Source organism: Octopus sinensis, linkage group LG8 (assembly GCF_006345805.1).
Source record: "Octopus sinensis linkage group LG8, ASM634580v1, whole genome shotgun sequence".
Taxonomy (NCBI): domain Eukaryota; kingdom Metazoa; phylum Mollusca; class Cephalopoda; order Octopoda; family Octopodidae; genus Octopus; species Octopus sinensis.
The window spans coordinates 87558550-87581518 of NC_043004.1; the positions used below are offsets into that span (position 1 = coordinate 87558550).

The 22969-nt window shown below is 33.0% G+C and overlaps 1 protein-coding gene across 6 annotated transcripts in view; it reads right to left on the minus strand.

Moving 5' to 3' along the window:
- The window catches only part of LOC115214751 (trafficking protein particle complex subunit 13), a 332050-nt gene that overhangs the window by 130580 nt on the left and 178501 nt on the right, over positions 1 to 22969 (minus strand). The window contains exon 1 of one of the 6 annotated variants that reach the window (XM_029783773.2): positions 10174 to 10201. The exons of 3 other annotated variants lie outside the window; for them this stretch is intronic. In XM_029783773.2, coding sequence (XP_029639633.1) covers positions 10174 to 10186 — 13 coding nt within the window. In that variant the 5' untranslated portion in view covers positions 10187 to 10201. Of the gene's footprint in view, positions 1 to 6117; positions 6197 to 9921; positions 10062 to 10173; positions 10202 to 22969 lie in introns of those variants that run through there. 2 more of the 6 variants (XM_029783772.2, XM_036505548.1) reach the window with 2 other exon arrangements.

Genomic DNA, 22969 nt, shown 5'->3' on the forward strand with positions numbered 1-22969 from the left:
TACTATAATAAGATGAAAAAATTTGAGATGGATGGAACAATGCTGTATAGTAAATCCATTATGTCATGACAGCATAAAAAAAAAACATTGAATATGATGATGAGCCTTATTTCGACAAGCTTTAAACTGCTGAGCTAAAACGGAGGTATCCATCAATATTGAAAATTGAAAACTATGTATTGATTGACAAAATGAAAATTACACAATTGATTATTAATAATCTTGTCTTCAAAAACCAAACTATCTAGTATCAAATATAACTGAATTGAAAATTTGAAGAATTTCACAATGAAGTAATAAAGATGAATTATGATCAATTTCTATGAATAAAACCAAGGAAGTATGAAATAGAAATATTGCCTTAATGACAGCTGTAAATCCATAGCATATGTCATTTCATAAGCGACAAAGATCATCACCTGCAATAATTTAATATCTTGGAATTTAAAATAATAGAGAGTGTGTCATTAGTAATATGTTATGAGAGGCATTTATAATGATTAAAGAAAAGCTTTGTGTCTCTGTTGGTGACAAAGTATAATAAAAATATTATGGCAGAGAAAGTGGAGAATATACAACATCTGGAAGGAAATAAAGAAGACAGACATTATTTCCAAGAAAATGTGTTTGGATGAGCAAAGAAAATGACTGAAAAAAAAAAGAAAACAATAACAAAAATACAAAACAAAGAAAAACATGAAACAAAACAAAAAACCCCCTCATCAAATTCTATCATCATGAAGACTGACTGAAGAGGCATGAAAATATGGTGAAAATGAAAACCAAGTAAAAATGTGTCATGAACTGGTAGTAGTAGTAGTAGCTAAAGTAGACAAGAAAATAGGTAGTTTGTAATAGGTAGGTTTGATTTCAAGTCTAAGAATACTTAGAAAGCAAAAATACTTTTCTTCAACTATAGCCTTTGTGTGTTTTGTAATTGCATATGTTTTGTTCTGTTTGTGTGATTGTGTTAGTAGAATGCTGTAAGAGGCTGTTCTTGACACTTCAAGAGAAACTAAATAATAGCCACTAAGCATCAAATATATAAATCTAAGAGCAGAATTCAATATATTGTATATGAATAATGAATATGATCTGTTCCATATGGCAGCTCTTTTGGGAGGAACAGCTCCGAATTGCTTGCAAAGGTAGAAATTAGAATGACTGCATCAGAGGAAGATCATTTTTGCTTCAGTTTTGTCTAATATCATGAATAAATATCTGTTTATTAATTACCTTCAAGCTGAAAGTTTAAATAATCAGAATATTCACTTTAAAACCTATGCTTCAAAATCTTCTTTCTTGACCCTGCCTTCCCACACAAATTATAGTCTTCAGCACACACACACACACACATTTGAATACTTCCTTGTTTCAATATTAACAATTATCAAGGTGGTGAGCTGGCAAAATTGTTAGCACACCAGGTGAAATACTTAGCAGCATTTCATCTATCGTTATGTTCCTAGTTCAAATTCTGCCAAAATTGTCTTTGCCTTTTATCCTTTTGGGGTCAATAAAATAAGTACCATTTGAGCACTGGGGTTAATGTAATCGACTTACCCTCTCCCTCGAAATAGATGGCCTTGTGCCAAAATTTGAAACTATTATTATTAGATTTAATAGAATGTTTGTTACTCATCATATAGTAGGTGACTTTGGAAGTATACATTTGCCGCCATGGGTAATATCACACACTCGTATATATATATATATATATATATATATATAATATATAAATATATGCATATATACATATATGTACATACCTACATATATATGTATATATACATGCATATATGGGTACGGGACATCAAAAAAACGTAGAACACTATGAGAAATGAAAACATAGAAAACAAACTTTTTTTGAACAATGAAAAATACAAACAGAGAAATGAGACATACAGCATAAAGAATATTCCCCTTCATCAGTTGCCCCTGTTTCATCTACTCTGCATTCCGAAGACAAGGATAATACACGACTTTGTTGAAATAGTCCTTCCCGCAGAGCAAATTAAATAGAATTTGGAATTTTTTGTGGAGGGTGAAAGTGGTAACAAGAACAGGACAGTGAGAACAAGACAGTAAAAACAAACGGTGAGGCAGTTAAGTCAAGACGATAGAAAAATTATTTTGAACGCTAGGAAGATGAGCTTATGAGAGGAGACAGGTAAAAGCACATGTGTGTGTGTGTGTGTATATATATATATATATATGTGTGTGTGTGTGTATATATGGCATATAATTATAATTTAACCTTTATAATGAAATGAATACCAATTTTCAAAAGAAAAGTATTTATTACCTTAAATTAAAATTAAATAAAACAATTGCATAAGCCCCCCCCCCACCACATTTCCTCCTCCTATGATTCTTTCAACTCATCCTGCTTCTCTTATGTTAGCTTTCTCTCTCCCTGTATCTCTCTTATACCCCCTCTCTATAAAATGTAAAGTGTAACTGAAAAACGCAACCAACCAACATTTATATTGACTATCCATTGTATAGAGCAGTGTTTCTCAACCTTTTTACCCTTGTGTAACCCTTAAAATAAATTACATGTCTCAAGAAACCCCTGCACAAAAAAAATTACACACCATATCTTTCATAGTAAATCTCATATATATATATATATATATATATAAATCGGGTGTCCATAAATTACAGACATCACTAAATATATTCCCAATGGTTGTTATATTTTTTTGATAACATAATAGGTTAGATAGGATGATGTCTATATTACAATAACCAATAATATGTTGTGCATGTAGAGTAATATTATGATCATGAAATTAGCGTTAGCTTATCTCACTCTTTCTCATGGAACCCCTAGGAACCTTCTGGAGAACCCTGGTTGAGAAATGCTGGTATAGAGACTAATTTTAATTAAAGTATTTTTATTAGTAATTTTTTAAATACAAGAATTATAGAGGAATAAGAGTAATAGTGATGTTAAATGCATGAGATAGATAGATAGATAGAGAGAGAGATAAAGAGAGAGAGAGAGAGAAAGAGATAGATCTTAGAATGGGTATAGCAAGTAATCATTTAGAAGGAAACACAACATACTTGTTAAGTCTCTAAATTAGAAAACATGATATTTCAGGATTATGAACGGCAAATAATTGACCAAATAAGGTATGAATTAAATGTTGACACATGTAAATGATATTTATTGTTAGCAAACCAATTTTAGTTGATTTTGCAATCTTAATGCATCTGGAGTTTTATAGAACAATTGTTTCAAATTTTGGCACAAGGTCAGCAATTTCAGGGGAGAAATAAGTTGATTACATTGACTCCAATGCTCATCTGGTACTTATTTTATCAACCCCTGAAAGGATGAAAAGCAAAGTCCAATTCAGTGGAATTTGAACTCAAAATGTAAATACAAGTATTACATATAACTGGATGGCTGTCCATCTGCTCTTAATTATAAATATTTCATTTCAGGTTTTAAATTTTATTCATGTTCTCTCTGAAAATGCATGTCATGTCAAGACAAGGACGGATGGATGGACGAACGGACACACACACGTCACAGGCTTTTTTCAGTTTCTGCATACTAAGCACACTCACAAGGCTTTGGTCAGCTGAGGGTCATAGTAAAAGACATTTGCCCAAGGCACCAGGTAGTAGGACTAAACCTGAAATTATATGGTTGGGTAGTGTACATTTAAATGAAATCTGACTGAAAGAACAAAGATAATCTTTTTAAGAATTTAGTTCTATTTTATGGACATATGTAAGCTGTTTAGTTATAATGTTAACATATTTAATGCAGAAAAACTAGAAAAACTAAAAATAATTATGTGGTGTGGGAAAAAAAAAACATTAGTCAAGGACTAATATTTATTTTAATCATTTTTGCATGTATGAGATAACTCCAGACATATTTTGTTCTTATTGTGATGACCTCATCAGCAAAACCTAACCTTTACCACACTTGCCAAAATAAAGGTGAAAGAATTACTAAGTAAATTTACAAGAATGTATATCTGTTGATGTAGGAAAATAGAATTGTTTAGAGACTAAATGAATCAGAGATGTCATAAAAATGAAAAACAAGTATAAAGAAATAATGGGGAAAATGATGTTTGAAACATCACTTCACAGTAGATCAAGTATGTTGATTATTTGATGAGTGACTGGAAAATACATTTGTGAATCAGTATTATAGAAACCAAACAATTCTGCTATGTAAATTGAGTTTCTATATTATTCTGTACAACCACGAACAGTATGCACTACAATCTTAAACAATGTGATAAATTTGTACACAAGTTTATCTACTGCAACATTGTTAAAATGCACAATTTAAATATAAAAAATCAATTTACATCTTTTTCCTATTATAGTAATTTGTAAAAAAAATGTTAAGTGCACAAAATATTTCTATGGAATGAAATTTCATATAATGTATAAAAATATCATTAAAACAAAATACAAGAACTAAGACTATTTTTTGTGCTACCAATGAAAAATAGACAATGAAATATTATAAAAACCTTATAACAAAGAAACTGTTAGGATACCATGTTACTAATTGAAGTTCTATTGAAATGATAAAATATGAAAATGTTTAATGTAAATACACAAAAACCAATGTTTAGTATTTCATGTATAGAACAAACTTAGTCTGTCTTAGCTGAGAAACTTCAGCCTGGCAGCTGGCTTTAAGAAGAATTTAATTTTATTTAATAATTGTTTATGATAAGAAGGGCATCCAGCTATGAAAAGAAAAGATAACACATGCCAAAAATAACAGGAAACACAGAAGTTCAGTGAAGATTGATGTTTGAGAAGGATACTACATTGGTTAAGAGGATGTAAAAGATCTTCAGGCATTAGTGAATCCCCATTAAATTGTATCTTATTAAGCTAGTTTATAAGACAAACCAGATGAAATCTGAGTTACGTGAGTGACTGTTAGTGTTGACCTCTACTGATATGTTTAAGTCTTGTAGGAGAGAAAATTCAAGGTGTGATAAATGAGCACAGCAAATTCATCATAAATTCAAAAACAGTAAATTCATCATAAATATTAAGCTCATTTAATAATATAATCATGGGAAACCAATTTGTCCATGGTCTGATATGAAATTTTGTGGTAATTGTTTAGATAAAGCACTGCATACCTTACAACTAGCTGTATCATGATGTGTACTGGGCAAATGGCAAGATTAGAGAAATTGATAGAAATAAGGACTGAAGGTGAGTGATATTTCACCAGTACATATCCACTTGTTTCTAATTTGCTTTTACACCACTCTTTAAGAAGTATGCTTCTTTTCTAGCATTCTGCCCTTCTCCCTCAATAGCCTCTTAATTTGCATACTGTTGAAATCTATTAACCTCTCCCTTCCCAGCTTTTTTCTATCTATATTAGGTTGTTTCTTACTTAAGACCTACTCTTCACTATTTGCTTTCACATTCTTCTCTAATAAATACATCTTCATAGTGAGATGTATGTATAAAATTACTGAAATTTTATTAATGGAAACTGATTTTCTTTATAATAATTCTGTTCTTGTGGTATCATAATATAACCAGGCTGTATTCTTTTCTTTCAAAGATAAAAACCTACCCTGAAACAAAAATAAGTTGAGTCAGAGTAGCCTAAAGTTTGCATGATTACGTTTGAGCAATATTTATGCTACACTGTGAGGTTCAGCACATTGCATACTGTGATAACTACCATACACTTTTGCTGTAAGCATATTTTGGTTTTGAAAGTTCAAGAAATCAGCGATCTAAAGAAGAAGCATGTATGAGGCAAGCAGAGCAGATGTCAGAGAAGACAATGTCAGAATATAGTTGAAAGACAGATGCTAACCCAGGATACCAAGTGTTAACAGAAGAAATAGATAAAATTTTTATTGATGACAGTAGAGATAGTGAGGTGGAGGTAGACAAACTACTGAAACCTAAACCCAAATTATACAAGTTCCTTCATAACATTATTTTGTATATTGACCTGTCAGCAGAAACTGATATTCAGGAATATTACTGACATCATAGAGCCTTAAAGGAACTCATTATCTGGAAGAAGCATTGAGCTAATTTGTACTGATCCTGTTGCTGTTAAACTTATTGATGGTATTGTTGACTCACCTGCTTTTGGTTCAGTCCATCGTCCCTCACCCCAGACTTCTATGAGAGGGAAACAATAATTCATAATGACAAGTTATCACATTTGTCCTGCCTTAACTACATCAGACTCATTTGTCATCTACCACAAGTAAATGAAATTAACAATGAATAGTATCAACTTTTTAACTTTTACATACTGGAATGTTAAATAAATTTATAAAATATATAATTAAAAAGTTATGTTCAATGTACAGTGTGTGTATATTTTCAACATCATATGTCAACCTCTACCATTAGTTTGGACAGCATGCAAAAACAGACATTTTTGCTCTTATTAATAGAGTTTAACAAGGATTCATTACACTTAAAATCTCTTATCTTTATGGCTTCATGAATATCAATGTCCTTTGGAAATCTCTATCTAGGAGATTTTTAAAATGATTCTGTCTTTAAGTTAGCATCATTACTGTATTGGGCAATTAGTCATAGTTATAAGACACTCTAATTGCTGGTACAAATGCCAGCAGTCTTTACAGATAAAATATAGAAGAGCTCTAAATTGGATCTTAACTTGGCCAGTGACAGATGAGGGTGACTGTAAAACCTGGATTTAACAAGAGGAATCTAATAAACCAGAAAGATAAATACTGACATAAATACAAGCAAATGTTGATATCAGAACAATGAAATTTCTTCCATACAGTGATCAATGCATTCAAGGTATCTACTAACACACACACACACATTCATACAACTTCTAATATGGCCTAGAAGAGTCTATAGGATTAGCTACTTGTATAAAACTGTTTGGGTAAGTGTCTTACAACTTGAACTATTCCTAATATCCATCCCAAACATTTAAATTAAGACTGGGGTCTACTTTTGGTTGCATTGGCTCAAGAAAGATTATTGTGCTTGATCTGAAATCCCACTGCCAATAACATGATTAAAGGGATAACTTTTGGATTGCATATAAAGAACACAAACACTGAGGATATAAAATATTTATGTAATTCATAATTTTCACCTGCCATAATGACAGGAGCTGACTTCTAAGCATATCATACATTTTGGAAATATGTGTGAATTTGATTAGATGCCTTTCCATATACTTCTTTCAGTCACTTGCAAGTTAAACAGGCTGCATTTACCCAGTGCTATAGCAAGCAGTGGGTAATAAATACATGCACCTCTATAGTGATTATCATCATAGTTTTCACATTCATCTTTCTATTCTAGCAAAAACTGAATCAATTTGTAGTAGAGGTGTCTCTGTGAATTTTTGTTAGGCATGGTTGAGTGGCTAAGAAGTTCACTTCCTTACTATATGGTTTTGAGTTCAGTCTCACTGTGTGGCATGTGGATGAATGTCTTCTACTTATAGCCCCAAAGGCACATGAGTTAGAGGTTTGGGTTCTCAGCTAACAATCATGAGATTGTGAGTTCAATTCTCAGTGGCATGTTGTGTCCTTGAACAAGACACTTTATTTCACATTGCTTTTGTTCACTCAGCTAGCAAAAATGAGTAGTATCTGTATTTCAAAGGGCTGACCTCTATGCCATGGTGACTCTCTCTGAGAACTAGAGAACTATGTTAAGGATACGTGTATCTGTGGAGTGCTCAGCTACTTGCATGTTAATTTCATGAGCAGGCTGTTCTTTTGATTGGATGAACTGGAACATTCATTGTTGTAACTGATGGAGTGCCAGGTTGACCAAAACCTTGTGAGTAGACTCGGAAAATGGAAACTGAAAGAAGCTCACCATATGTGTGTGCGTGCGTGCATGCATACATGTGTGCATATGAGTTTATATTTTCCATATCTTCATATGCTTTGCTGGTTATAAACAATGGCATACTGGAGGTGTTGCTTGCATTCCACTGTGAAAGCATGTCTGAGCTTCTTGGCATGTTGCGTGATCTTTGTAAACAAAAGGTTCATTGAAACCATGTCATTTGTTCTCAGTCATCTCCATAAACATATCCAGGCTGTTTGTTGTGTGATAGGCTGGGAGATTATTACCTTGCTTGGAAACAGGTGAGAGTTGGTATTAGGAAAGGTATTCAACCACAGAAAACTCTGACCCAATGTACTTATGTCTGACCCAGGCAAGCACAGAAAGGTAGTTATTAAGATGATGATGATAATGAATGACACTAATGATTTTATTTAGTCATTACTACTTATCTGCCTCTTTCTCTCTCTCACACATAACATCAGGGTTATATAAAACTTCTTTATTTATTTTACAATTTAGGAATTTTTTCTAGAATGTATTTTGTTTGGAAAGCTTTACAACTTTGGATATTACTATATATTCTCAGAAAAAGAAATATTCTATATTACATAGTAGATGCTAGAATCAACAAAATTCTTGTGTTAATTTTCCTACATCATTTATATGATAAATTTTACAGAAATTACTATCAACATTTAAAACAATGCTTCATGATGTACTAACTGTAAATTTAAATGTAGATTTTAAAGTAAAATTTATTCTAATTTCAATTATAGTATACCATTTGAAAACATAAATAACTAAAAATATTTTCTTTTCTGTCTAATCAAAAATGTAATCAAGTCAGAAATTTGTTCAGTAACTATAGAAATTCATATGAATTAATATTCACAATATATGAACTATTCAAAAGAACTGTCAGTAAAATATGAATATATGTATAACTGCAAATTATAGCAATAAAAAATATTATGGATAAATTAAATGGATAAAAATAATTTATTCATTAAGTTTATAGCAGATTTAATATTAATTATATGATATAAAATTGTTCATGGTTCTATAAAAAAAAAAAAGAAAAATTGTTGCCCTACAATTATTTAAACTGAATCTGCTGATACATTCAGGAAAAAAAAATCATATATAACTAATAGATTGTGTCAGACTGAATGAAGCACATATTGAAAGTGCTTTAAAACAATAGTATTGTAATTTCAGAAGTTACAAGGTGTCACATATAGTAAATATTGATAAAGAGCTAAATAAAAATAATCAATTATGTGCATTGAATATGATCAATATATGTAAGTATGTGTATAAAAATAGAGACAGGAAGAGAAATCTATAAAAGCATATGTAGATACCAAATTATCTCAATGTAAAAATAGCATCTTATAATAGAATTTGGTCAGTTAATATCTCTCCATAATGATTCCATACTGAGAGGAGATATGGCAAAAAGTGAATAGGTAAAAAAAAAAATAACAAAAAAGAATGGATGGCTGTCGGAAAATGCTAATAAGTAGGCAAGTTGCAAATGTCAGTATATTTAACCTTTATGATCCTATTAAGCTGAAATGCATAGCAACTAAATCAAGGGTGCCCTATGAATGAATGAATGATTGAAGTAGTCAACTTGATTAAGGATTGGTTAATTAGTAACCTTGAATTATATAGAAAGACACATCAATTAGAAATTTAGTAATGATAATTATTTCACAGAATATGACTATTTCGAAGTTAAGTGCAAAAAATTAAAATTATAAATAAAATACAGTAAGAACAAAACAATATATATGCATAATATATTTTGCAGATAGCAAAATTCATATTTGTATGTACAATGTTTGTTGAGCAAATAAAAGAAGTTTGAGGTTTCAGAAAATGATTGCTAATCCTATTAACACTGGCTCATAATGCGAGAGTTAATTGGGAAGGTAGGTAGTGTAAAAATTATGTACATGCAGTCAGGTGAGAATTAATAATAATATGTATGTTAACTTTGTTTTGTACATACATCTCAATATTACTTGACACAGAGAATAGAAACAACTTGTAAAGGAAAGTATAACATAAATTACTTACTTTTTACACTAAGCATAGCAAAATGTGTTTTAGTAATAATTGGAAAACTAAATTTTCCTGTAGATTTGAATGCATGGTTTTCATGACAAAAAGCCGAACTGGCTTTAGCATAAATGCAGTAAAACACCAAGTAGAGAGCGAGAGAGAGAGTGAGCGGATATAGGTGGATTATATTAGAAATATGACTAAAGAGAAATTAGGCTGATAAAAGCTATAAATCCTGTCCCCCACTTCCAAAATCATTAAATTTACCTCCGACTTTCATATCAGTACCCACTATTGACTGTCTTAAACTGTACTGGTTTCTCCTCAAAATAGGCAACTCATTTCTTCTGTATGACAGATAATAAAGAGTGACAAGCTCTGCAGACAGACTCTGAATGATATATGTATACATATATATGTATATATCTGCACTACTAACATCAGTAAAACAATGGTTACCTTGAAAAAGCTTATTCAATCTATAACAGACATGCCTTCCATTAAAAGTGTTTCATGTCAACATGATATAGAGATCAATGATAGAAAAAGATCAATAGAGACACTCCATGTACAGTCCCTCATTTTTCCATTTTAACGACTCTTTTTGTCATAACTTACAGTATTAATGAAGCTGATACATAAAACAATATTAGAGATTATTTGAAAATAATTAAATAAATAAGTAAAATAAAATTAGTTAATTATTCTATATCTAGTTATACAAAATAAAAAGGAAGAGGAGGAAACATGACTAAGGAAAGCTTAAATAATATACATTATATATATTTCTGAGCACATTAATTACACACACGCACAAAGATTTAATTTATTCTCTGACCAGATACTTCTAAGTAATACATTCCTTTATGTTAATTGTATATGAATCTATATTATGTTTAACTTAATTTTAGCAACACATTAATATCTATATTCAGCTAAAGATATCAGAAGAGGTACACATACATATAAATTATGCAATCATTTATAAATTTCTTTAGTTTCTCTTATGGCATTATGAAGAATCTGGACTAATATGCAACAATATAAATCTATCATTATTGTTAGATTTTATTTTCTTCTATTATTATTTTGCATTTGAATATTTTTCTTTTTATATATTGCTCACCACTTTTGGCTGGAATACATACAATTCCGTGGATATTGATAACTGGAGTTCTATGAATTAAAATTATGCATCATAAAGCATCCCTCTCTCACATACACACACACACAATTTGCCACTAGTACAGCAAAAAGTAGTTAACATTAAAAAACAGAAACATAATGTAACCAACATATGTAAGCTAATGCATTCAAATGATAGGAAAGAAGCAGCTTCATTAGCTGATGATAATGAAACCTTTAGAAAAAAACAAAGCAAAACATTCTAAAACTCAAGTTACTACAGATGCTGTAGCAAACAAGTAAGATAAAACTCAATTTTGGAAGGACACTTATGTTTATGTCATGATAAAACACAATAAATCTTTATGAAAGAATGACTAGTGTTAAGAATAGCATTAGTTAATATACAAAATCAATGTAATATACATTATAAAATCCCAAATTGAACACTATATCTGAGATGTTGCATGCAAATATTGCGGATAAAAGAAATGGCTTATTTTTCTTTTTATGTATGATGATCACCAACCTCCATTCTATCATTAGCACAACGATATTTGACTTGTTTGTATTAGATTGAATTGGACACCGAAAATACATATACAGCAGGAACACATCAAGATTCTAAGGATAAGTGAATGCTATATGATAAAAAAAGATTATCGAAGTGTACAGCAAGAAGGATAAATAAATATGCCAGATATCAATTTTCTGACTGATAATGGTGCTACAATCTGGCATATTGGTTCATTCATTGTATGCAATGCATGATATTAGAGAAAACGTTAGGAAAAATGCTCTATTATACATAGTGATGGCATTAATGGTATCTGGCACTGTAAGGAGATTTTTTATCATGAATAGAAATACTTTGCAGAACTTCAGCTTATGTTGATGAGATTGACTCCCCCCCCCCGTCATACAAAACTTTGGTAAAGGGATATCTTATTTGATTACTGTTATACTAAGAAGTTGTGATGAAGCCATACAAGATAACAATTTAGAAAAATGTTAATAAATAAAATAGCATTATCTATTAGCTGTGAAATATAAGTCAGAGAGGTTCATTAAGGTGGCTGTATTTGCAATGTGGTCATATCTGTAGAGGTAAAAAAACAAGCAAAAACTGTTTTTCACTGATAGAGCTTCAATGGAATTAAAGGGAAGCCTGAAGAGGAATTAACAGAAGCTATTTGCAGGAATGAGATTCAAAAGACTCAGCGAATCTGAACTCTTTCAATCCAACAACCCTCATAAGTATTGGGTCATCCCATAAACAATGCAGGTTTTTTCAAATGCATGAACTAAAAGTCAGAGGGAGACAGGATAAACTATCTGCATAAACTTGCTATGAAAGCAGGCAGTAATTTTACCTTGTGCTTATTTTTAGTGCAAGTTTTGAAGAATGCCGTTTGATTTTAACAGTTATTTTTTCAAAGCTATAATGAAAGCGACAAAGAGGCATATTCGGTATATTTTGCTTATGAATTCAATAAAGACACCAACACAAAGGAAAGTGCAAGGAATTTTAATACAGTATATGTCGATCAGACAATAAGCGTAAGCCAGTGCCAACAGTGGTTCTAGAAATTCTGAGCCAGAATCTACAGCCTAGAAGATGAGCCTCATCCTGGAAGAATGATAGAGCTCAATGAGGACGTCCTGCAAACCCTGGTGGGGCAAAATCCCATCGTAACGCTGAGGAACTAGCAGAGAAGCTTGGATTTGGTTATTCAACCATTCAGCAACATTGGGTCAATGGAATCCTCAGAAACTTTCTGAGTCTAATCACGTGCAGAGAGTGAATGTGTGTTCTTTGCTGTCATGTCTTATGAATGAACCTTTTTTGGACCAAATAGTGACTGATGACAAGAAATGGGTTCTTTATAAAAATGTCAAGCACCGGAGATAGTGGGTAGGGAAAGGAGAAACACTGACAACCCAGGTTAAAGAAGGTCTTCACCTATATATGGTGTTGTTATTTGTTTGGTGGGATAGGAAAGGTTTAGTCCATTTTGAACTTTTAAACCCAAGCCAAACAATAATAAAGGAGATCTACTGTGAGCAGCCTCAGTGGCTTAAGTCAGCGCTAGAAGAAAAACATCCATCTTTGGTTTCAAGATGAAAGGTGTTCTTCCATTAGGATAATGCTCGGCCACATACAGCGAGGATGACATTCCAAAGGCTGGAACAGTTTGAATGAGAAACGATCACTCACCCACCATATTTGCCAGACATTGCCCCATCTGATTATCATTTATTCTGCAGATTTCAAAATCATTTGGACAGAAAAAATATGAATTCTGTAAATGAGGTCAGAACAGTACTGGAGGAGTATTTTTCATCATGGACAAGTGAATTTTGGAAGAGGGACCTTGCAAGTCTACCAGATAAATGGAGAGCATTGTTGAAAATGAAGGAGAGTATATTTTAGATTAAAAAAGAACTTTATCTTAGTTTTGAAAAATAAAAGATAAAAAACTGCATTATTTACGGAATGACCCAATACAAAAATATTTTTAATTGGAAGCATTAATATTTTCAATTGGAAATATTAATAAAAATAATATAAGTTTAGATCCAAAATTGCAAATATAAGCTACTGACATTGCAAACGGTACAGATTATTTATAGGTCAAAGTCTAAAAAAAAAAGTAAAAACAAACAGAATAATTTTCTGTATAAGTCTCGGTAAGTGATTTGATTAATGATTGAAACTAAAACTTACCTTGTGATAGGGCTAGATGATCCACTTAATAACAGATATACTGTGATAATTACATCTATTTCCTTTTTCCACAACTGTGTGTGTGCATGTGCTTGCAAGTGTGTGTTTATATATATATATATATATATATATACAAAAAGACCTGCACAATGATTTGTTTATAGTGATTAAATGTATGTGTCATACATTAGCTCACTCCCTCCATTGAATTGACGTTGCCTGAACCAGTGCATGATGTACTACATGTCAGGTATCAAAGTGATCACAGGGTAATATGAGATGAATTTTTTACTCAAGAACACAACATACCACCCAGTCAAGGAATTGAAATGCAATTGTGAGTGCAAACCCCAACCACAAGGTTATATATATATATATGTCATGGAGAGGGTCATAGCCCAACTAATTAAAGAGACAGTTAATTTAGGTGAGATGCAGTTTGGGTTTGTGCTAGGGAGAAGCATCACTGATGCAATATTTCTGGTAAAACAGCTGCAGGAGAAATTCCTAGCCAAAGATAAACCTTTGTACTTAGCTTTCATTGACATGGAGAAAGCTATTGACAGGGTCCCCTGATCCATTATTTGGTGTCACTGCAGAAACTAGGGATAAATGAGTGGTTGGTGAGAGTTGTACAAGCCATGTACAGGGATGCTGTCAGTAAGGTGAGGGTTGGCAATGAGTGTAGTGAAGAATTCCAGGTAGAAGTAGGGGCTCACCCAGGATCAGTCCTCAGCCCCTTCTTATGCCAGGCAATAACAGTGGAATTCAAGATAGGTTGCCCCTGGGAGCTCCTCTATGCTAATAGCCTTGCTCTAATAGAGAAGAAGTTTCAGGTGTGGAAGCAAGGTCTAGAATCAAAGGGCTGTAGAATCAGTCTCACAAAAACCAAAGTCTTACTAAATAGGAAAGCAGACAAATCACAAACCCCTTCACGTAGATGGCCTTGGTCAATGTGTAGAAAAGTCATAGGTAGAAACTCCATAAAGTGTATCCAGTGTAAGCTATGGGCACATAAGAGGTGCAGCAATATCAAAGGAAGGTTAACTGGGAAGATAATTTTTGTGTGTGGCAGATGCACAGGGGTAATAAACCCAAAGATGTACAGAAAACAGATTCCATCACATGCCTGAGAAAAAAACTAGAAGTAGTTGATAGTTTCTGTTACCTAGGTGGCCAAGTCAGTATTGGGAGCAGATGCTCTAAGAGTGTAGCTGTTAGAATGAGAATAGGCTGGGCAAAGTTCAGAGAGCTCCTACCTCTGCTGGTAACAAAGGGCCTCTTGCTCAGAGGGAAAGGTAGACTGTATGATACAAGCGTGTGAATAGCCATGCTACATGGCAGTGAAACATGGGCCTTGACTGCTGAAGACATGCGTAGGCTTGAAAGAAATTAAGTTAGTATGCTCTGCTGGATGTGTAATGTCAATGTGCATATATGACAGAGTATAAGCATCCTGAGAGATAAGTTGGATATAAGAAGCATCAGATGTGGTGTGCAAGAGAGACGAGTGTATTGGTATGGTCATGTGTTGTGTACGGATGAGGACAGCTGTGTTAAGTGTCACACCCTAAAAGTGGAGGGAACCTGCTGAAGAGGCAATGACAAGCGACCAAGACCTTTGGAGATATGCTGTGCTTGAGAAGGCCCAGCAAGCCATGTGAGATCATAGCCGTGGCCAATGCCAGTGTTACACAACTGGCCCGTTTAAAAGTACCCTTCAATCATCGGGCAATATGCTATGCTTGAGAAGAACAGTTAGGTCAAGAGATACTGTAGTTGTGGCTGATGTCAGTGCCGCCCAACTGGCACTCATGCTGGTAGCACGTAAAAAGCACCATTCAAGCATGGTTGATGCCAGTGCCACCTGACTGGCACCCGTGCTGGTGGCATGTAGAAAGCACCATTTCAGTATGGTTGATGCCAGTGCTGCCTGACTGGCCCCCTTGCTAGTGGCATGTAAAAAGCACCCACTATAGTCTCAGAGTGGTTGGCAGCCTCCTGGCTTGTTAGTCTTTACTCAAATCAACCAACCCATCCCAGCATGGAAAGTGGACATTTAAACGATGATGTGACACACACACACATTGCTATAAAAAAAAACATGTAAATATCACAGTATATTCGTTTTTAAATGGCTTATCTGATCTTATCTTAAGGTTAACTGTTTTAGTTTCAATGTGGCCTTTTGGTGTGGGTATTAGGCTTGCAACCATAAGATAGGGATTTCAATTCCTGGACCTGGGGGTGCATCACTTCATACTGCTCCAGTCTACACAGCTGAAAATGAGTACTGTCCTAGTTCTGGTACAGCCCCTCTTTCTCTTCAGCTGTCACATCCTAGATGGTTTGCTAGATCAAGGTGATAAGAGTCTATGTCTGCTCATGACTACATAGGCACCTAAAAAGTATGATACAAAGCCATACTTGCTTGCAAGTAATGGATATTGTCCTCATCATCATTATGTAATGTCTATTTTCCATGCTTGCATGGGTTAGATCGTTTGACAGGAGCTGGCAAGTTGACTGCACCAAGCTCTGTTGTCCGTTTTGGCATGGTTTCTATGACTGGATGCCCTTCAAAATGCCAACTATTTTACAGAGTGTAATAGGTGCTCTTTATATGGGACCAGCAATGGCAAGGTCACCAGGTAACTTGCAAGATAAAAGCCCCTCAATTGGGATGGGGAGTAGTATTGAGAGAGATGGGTTTATACCAGTTGAGAGGTTAAAAAGTATAATAAAGAGATAGGGATAGGTGTCTTTCTGTAGAGGAGATTGCATGGCAACACCAGTTCAAAAAGAAGGATGGAGAAAGAAATAGTGATGGAAGTATGTGGGGGTGGAGGGTACATTACCCTTAAGTTTACAGTGGAGTGGGAGGTATGTAAATATACTGGTACAGAGGAATGGACTGGATGAGTGGGAAAGATGGAGATGTTACATGTGAGTGTGAGGAAAGATTGTTAGTGATGTGGTAGAGGTAACTGTAACAAGTGATGATGAAATATAGGAGTGGTTCAAGGGAGGAAGAGGGCTATGGTAGGTATGTGAGGGCACTGAGAGTAATACCAGATATATGTGTTTGTGTGTGATAATGAACATCTTTTATTGCTCATTATTCACTTGACCACTGATATGCTATTTCCTTACAGTCTGTTAGAAGTCAGCCAGTTCTTATAGGACATTGGTGATTTTTGATGGCTATTTTTTTTCCTTCTTTTCTGTTATATGCACTCACTCTCATTACTTATTGTTATACCGTTTCTTCCCAGCTATAAATTATTACACATTCTCTGTTTTACAATGGTGTTGTCATTATCTTATAATTGGTCTTTTTTCTTTTATTCTGTCCATTTTGTCTTCATTTTGCTTTTATTGCTGTACTGTTGGTATTTATTTTCTACAACCTTGACATGTTTTACCTTTTTTTTTTATCCTTTTATGTACTCTCAAATCTATTCTCACAATTCCTCTATCTTCTATATCTTATCTCTTCAGCAATGTCAATGGACTTGGCTAGAGTTTATGACTTTATGCAAAAACTGGTTGGTGTGTTAGTGTTAGGGTTCTCTCAGCTTCATCTTTATTAATTTTATTTTGTTTCTGAAGCTACTTAGCTGCCTTGATATCTAGTTTTCTCATGGCTGTATGGGTCATTCTGGTTGAAAATATATATTGAAAATCTGCATACAACATATACATACATGCATCTTTTACTTGTTTTAGTTTTGGATTCTAGCCATGCTGGGACACCACTTTGAAGGTGATACCAGGACTTATTTTTTTTAAGTCTGACACTACTGGTCTCTTTTGCTGAACTGCTAAGTTACAGGGATGTAGACAAACCAACACAGGGTGTCAAGCAGAGGAGGGGGAACTAACACAAAGATACACAAGCAATTACATGTATTCTAGATGTTTGATATTATAAGCAACAATGAGACAAAAGAGCAACAGACTCACATATCACATATATAAACTAATTTTATATACTTGTTACAGGTTATAAATATCCTTTACTATAGTTGTTACTAAATATTGAGATAATAAAGATTGTATACAGGTTTTAATATTTATCCGGTGTATATTATACACTGCAAAGTTAGTAAAATAGTTTTGCCTACAACAAATATAGTAGTAAAATAGTATGTGCTATACCTATGGCTGGACAGAGACAAGTACACTTTACTTGATGTGTGCTAGTGCAGCTGCAATGAAATAAATACCCAAGTCTAGGTTTGTACTCCTGTTTGCTAACATGAGACAAAAAAAAAAAGGTTAACATTAAAAAATATTTGAGTCTCAACAGAAAAGAACACAAGCACTGAAAAGATTAGTTCTTTCTTTTATCCAGCATAAAAATTATGGGTTGGTAGACTGACACAACAGTCTTGTAAGGTTAATTACAAATAGCCGTACCTGTCTTTTATTATAAGGAACAGAAAATCAAGCTATATTTAATTATAATAGAATGCAAATGTTAACTGAAGGAAAACCTAATACTCTACTTTTATGAAGAAAAAAGGTTCTCTACTTTAGGCCTGAATATCTGTAAAGAAACTTTCTTGTCCAAATCCTTAAACTAGTCAAAGTTTCTTTTTTCTCAACTTGGGAAAAGAATTTTAGTCCTATTATGTTTTATGAAGTTTTTATAGGTTACATTAGCCTCAGTTGCCAGCAACTGCAATGATAATAGAAAGAATTTGGCTTGATTGGAAAACTTCTTAACACTAACAAATCTTAACCTTAAGAAAATGTTCAGAAGAAGAATAGCAAACACATCTTATTACCAAAACTATCGAGTTTTATACTACTATATTCATTAGCTTCTTGTCACTTTCATTGTAAATCTTCCTCAAAACCACATTAATTGCATGTACAATCATTCTTTTCAAAAACCAAAACCATAATTAACTAAATGAATTAAATTCTGCTTGTAGTCATAATGAAGGTCTTATGTAAACTACTTTTAGTAGCTACATTATGTCAGTGTTTTGACATATTACTAACAAGCTGAGATGAATACAGAATGGAACATTCCAAAAACTCCTTTGAACAGCACAAACTTAGATGAATTTGGTTCTACATTTAAAACATATGTAAAATCTGCATACACATCCTCAATAGATTAAATATAAGCTGACAAGTGTGAGTGTATGCATTCATATGTGCATGTGAATATATAAATTTGTACATGCATAAATATCCAAATATTTATAAAGTACATGAACACTTATGTATGGAAGTATTTTTGTTTAATATTCTTCTGAATTTTTTTCATTTCTTACAAGATAGTGTTAGAATTAGTGAAGAAATTCTAAAAATTGAGGTGCTTTAAAGTAAATCTAGCAAACAAAAAAAATGTTAGTAAGAAAGAGTAGGCTCTCCAGTTATCAAGTAACCATGTTTAATATACAGAAAAAAAGAAAGTAGGATCTTTATTCCGAGTACCCAATGTAAACTGTGGCTGTACAAGAAATGAAGTAGGATTACAGGCAGGCTGACAGATGAGCAGGACCAGATACATGGTAGTTAACAACAAGAACACTAATGGAATAAATTTTTTTAAGTACTCACTGGGCTCCCTGGTGGCTGTTGGCAGCTTTTGTTACATAGAGGAGCCATTTGGCAGTAAATGGTGTTCCAAAAGCATAAAAGCCAGAGCAAGAACAAAAAGGGAAAAGTTCAGGGAGAGCTACTGCTAACAAAATAGTTCTCTTTCCAAGTGAAAGACAAACTGTATGAAGTGTAATGTTCTATGGTAGAAAATCATGAGCTTTGACTGCAAAGGAGGTGCCAAGACTGGATGGAACTGAGGTGAATATCTCTACTGAATGTGAAATGTTAGTGTGCATAAAATACAGATTACAAATGAACTGAGATAAAGTTGGATTTAAGAGGAATTACCTGTAGAGTGCAGGAGAGAAGACTGAAATAGTATAAAATCTGTGAGACATGCAGAGAATGCCTAGTAATCCAAATTAAAGGAACCTGCATAAGAGGAAGCCCAATGAAGATATGGGAAGAAGTGCTCAAACTGATCTCAGAAAGCTGAACTTCATGAAAGAGATGGCAAAAGAGTACAACAAATGGAAAGACATTGTGCTAGAGATCTATTAAAAAAAATGAGGAAATTGGTGGTGATCAGATAAATGAACAAAAAGATACTGTTAGTGGTAGTAGTTGATATTGTTGTGAGAGATAAATAACACTTTATGTAGATTTGATTACCAAGATTTGGTTTTGCAATGGGTATTTTTCTTCATTAAAAATGAAGATTGTGTATTTCAATCTAAAAAGAAATCTAAATGGCTATTGCATTTGGAATTGTGATAACAACAGCTTTGAATAGGACCTGATATTTTAAAAGGCTGTGGAGCAAGCATATCTTTCAGGAGAGGAATGCAAAGAATACACTGAGAAAAAGACTATAATAAAATGTTCCCATAATATTCACTTGAATAAACACAGAGCATAACAGCTAAAATGTTAGGACTTTCTAATCATATATTATTTTAAAATCGAGATAAATATTAAAAGCTAGAATTGAAAAAAAGAATGGGATTGTTTGTTAACACCATCTAGATACAGTAAATTGACCTTCTATGATCCACAATATCAGTCAACAAGTGAACAACCTGATTGATTTCAGAGGCTGAGAAAATAGAGGATTCAAGTTAATGCCTTACAGGGGCATTAGCAGAGTAGGTGAAATATCAATGATTGAAAAATTGAAATTGGTTCAATAGTTTTTGATCACTGAGAGTTCCCCTACTTATGTTTCATTGTATATCTCCTAACTAACATCATGTGTTATTAAAACATCAATTATTTTTTCTGACCAACAAATATTATTGAATTCAAAGAGAGATATATGGTAGAAATTCTTAGCTGTGTGTGTATGTGTGTGTGTGTGTGTGCATGTATGTTTGTGTGTGTGTGTGTGTGTGTGTGTACAAACTCATGATTACTTTGCAAAACAATGGATCAGTACAAAATCTTAAAAGCATCTGTGGGTGTCTCCAATAATGTACAAATTAAACTTCATCTTATTTATGTAACATAATGGAACTAGGATTATTATTTAGAAAGGTTATCTGAGTATATAAGACAGCTGTAGTGTGCAAAGTAAAAGCCAAAAAAAAAAAAAAGTTCAGAGAGTTTTGCTTTTGATAAACATTTTGTCTGTCATTACTGAGTCAAGAAAGGAAGAAATATAAAGTTCAGAATATTAAGACATATTATCTGAGTGAATCTTTTTTCCCATTACTATTCTTATTACTACCACTGCTGCTACTGAGATTTTCCTATTTTATCAAATTATGATGAAAGATCTAATCTCTTGTAACTTAAAAAAAGTATGAAGACAATTGCTTTGGTATTGTCAGAAATGAGAAGTTAAATAAACTACTTCCTCTGGTAAAAGAAAATGTTAAAGAAGGTGAATTTTAAAAACTATGTACACATACAGATACATATAAATATATATGTACACAAATACACAAATAGATAGAGTGATACAAACATCTTTCTTTAAATTTAATATTTAATTCTCTAGTTTTACATTAATCTTTAGATTTACCTTCATTGTAACATACAGTTGTTACTATGTTTAGAATAGAATGTATCATATTTATCAACTGTTGATCACACTTGATAACATTCCCAAATATTTTGGTACATTCATTAAACATTAAACAAATAGAAGGAATATTTTTGTATTTATCTAATGCCTTTAAGATAAGCACCCAGAAGCTAAGCCTGAAACTAGATCCAGAGTTTTGTCATAAACAGACAACCACAAGTACTAATAAGGAACAAAGGATTAAAGCTTGCAAATATTGAATTAAGATATAGTATTTCAGGTTATGGCTCTGGATTTCACTATTTTATATTAATGATCTCTTTTGAAGAATCACTTCTAAATGAAAGCCATATTTGTTAACAATTTGCACATCAAAATAACCATGGTTGCAATGAGTGCAACATGTTGTGATTGAGATGCTTGCTTTACAATTATGTAGTTTAGGGTTCAATTCCACTACATTGCACCTTGTCCAAGTGTTCTTCTACTAGAGTCTGAGGCTGACCAATGCTTTGTGAGTGAACTTGGTAGATGGAAACAGTGCAGAAGCCAATCATGTGTGTGTGTGTGTGTGTGTGTTTTCTCATCATTTGACAACTGGTATTGGTTTGTTTACATCCCTGTAACAGTGCTTCAGCAAAAGGGGAATGATAGAATAAGCACCAAACTTAAAAATAAAAACTAGGGTCAATTTCTTTAACTAAATACTTTGCGGTGGTATTGCAGCTTAGTCACAATCCAATAATTGAAACGAGTAAAAAAAAAAGGAGAAAAAATATTTAGCTCAATGAAAGAAACTGATCTTTGAAATCCAACTCAGGGAAGTGCCAAATTGTGGTAGAAAGAAGTAATTTAAAGAGATTACTACCTGCACAGACAATATATTCAAATAGGTAAAGTTATTCTCTCAGTTAACATTAAATAAAAGAACTCATCTTATCAAGTATGCTGAGGAAGCAAGCTAGATAAGGGAATTACTTGATTTGAACATATACACATACAATACATATGGTCAATGCAAGCTTGGTAAAAATCCTAGAAGTTATTGATAGAAATAGCATGGGAGTAGAAAAAAGTTACTATTTATAGAAATGTAAGCATAACGCTGCTGCTAAGGATGATGGTGATGATGACAGCTCTTAAATCTTACAGCATAACATAAACAAAACAAAAACAAAAACAAACAGTGAAGTAGAGGCAAGCTAAAGAGAATGAAATATTAAGAGCATGTTTAGGCTTTACAGATGAGATAATTGTGAATTGTGTGGTACAACATTTTATTATTCAAGGTTTACAAGGTGATAAACAGACAGAATTGTTTGCATGTTGGACAAAATGCTTAGCAACATTTTTTTCTGGCTCTTTATATTCTGAGTTCAAATACTGTCAAGGTTAGCTTTGCCTTTCATCCTTACAAAGTTGACAAAATAAAGAACTAGTCAAGTACTGGGCTCAATGTATTGTAATGTAATGTAAACCCCAATTGCTAGCAGTTTGCCAAAATCTGAAACCATTATTCAAAGCTTTCTGTCAGAGAAAAATAGGCATGGTGATGAGAACTCTTAAATTTAACAGAATGCTAAAAAACAAAGAGAATTTTAAAAAAGCATGGACTAATTCAA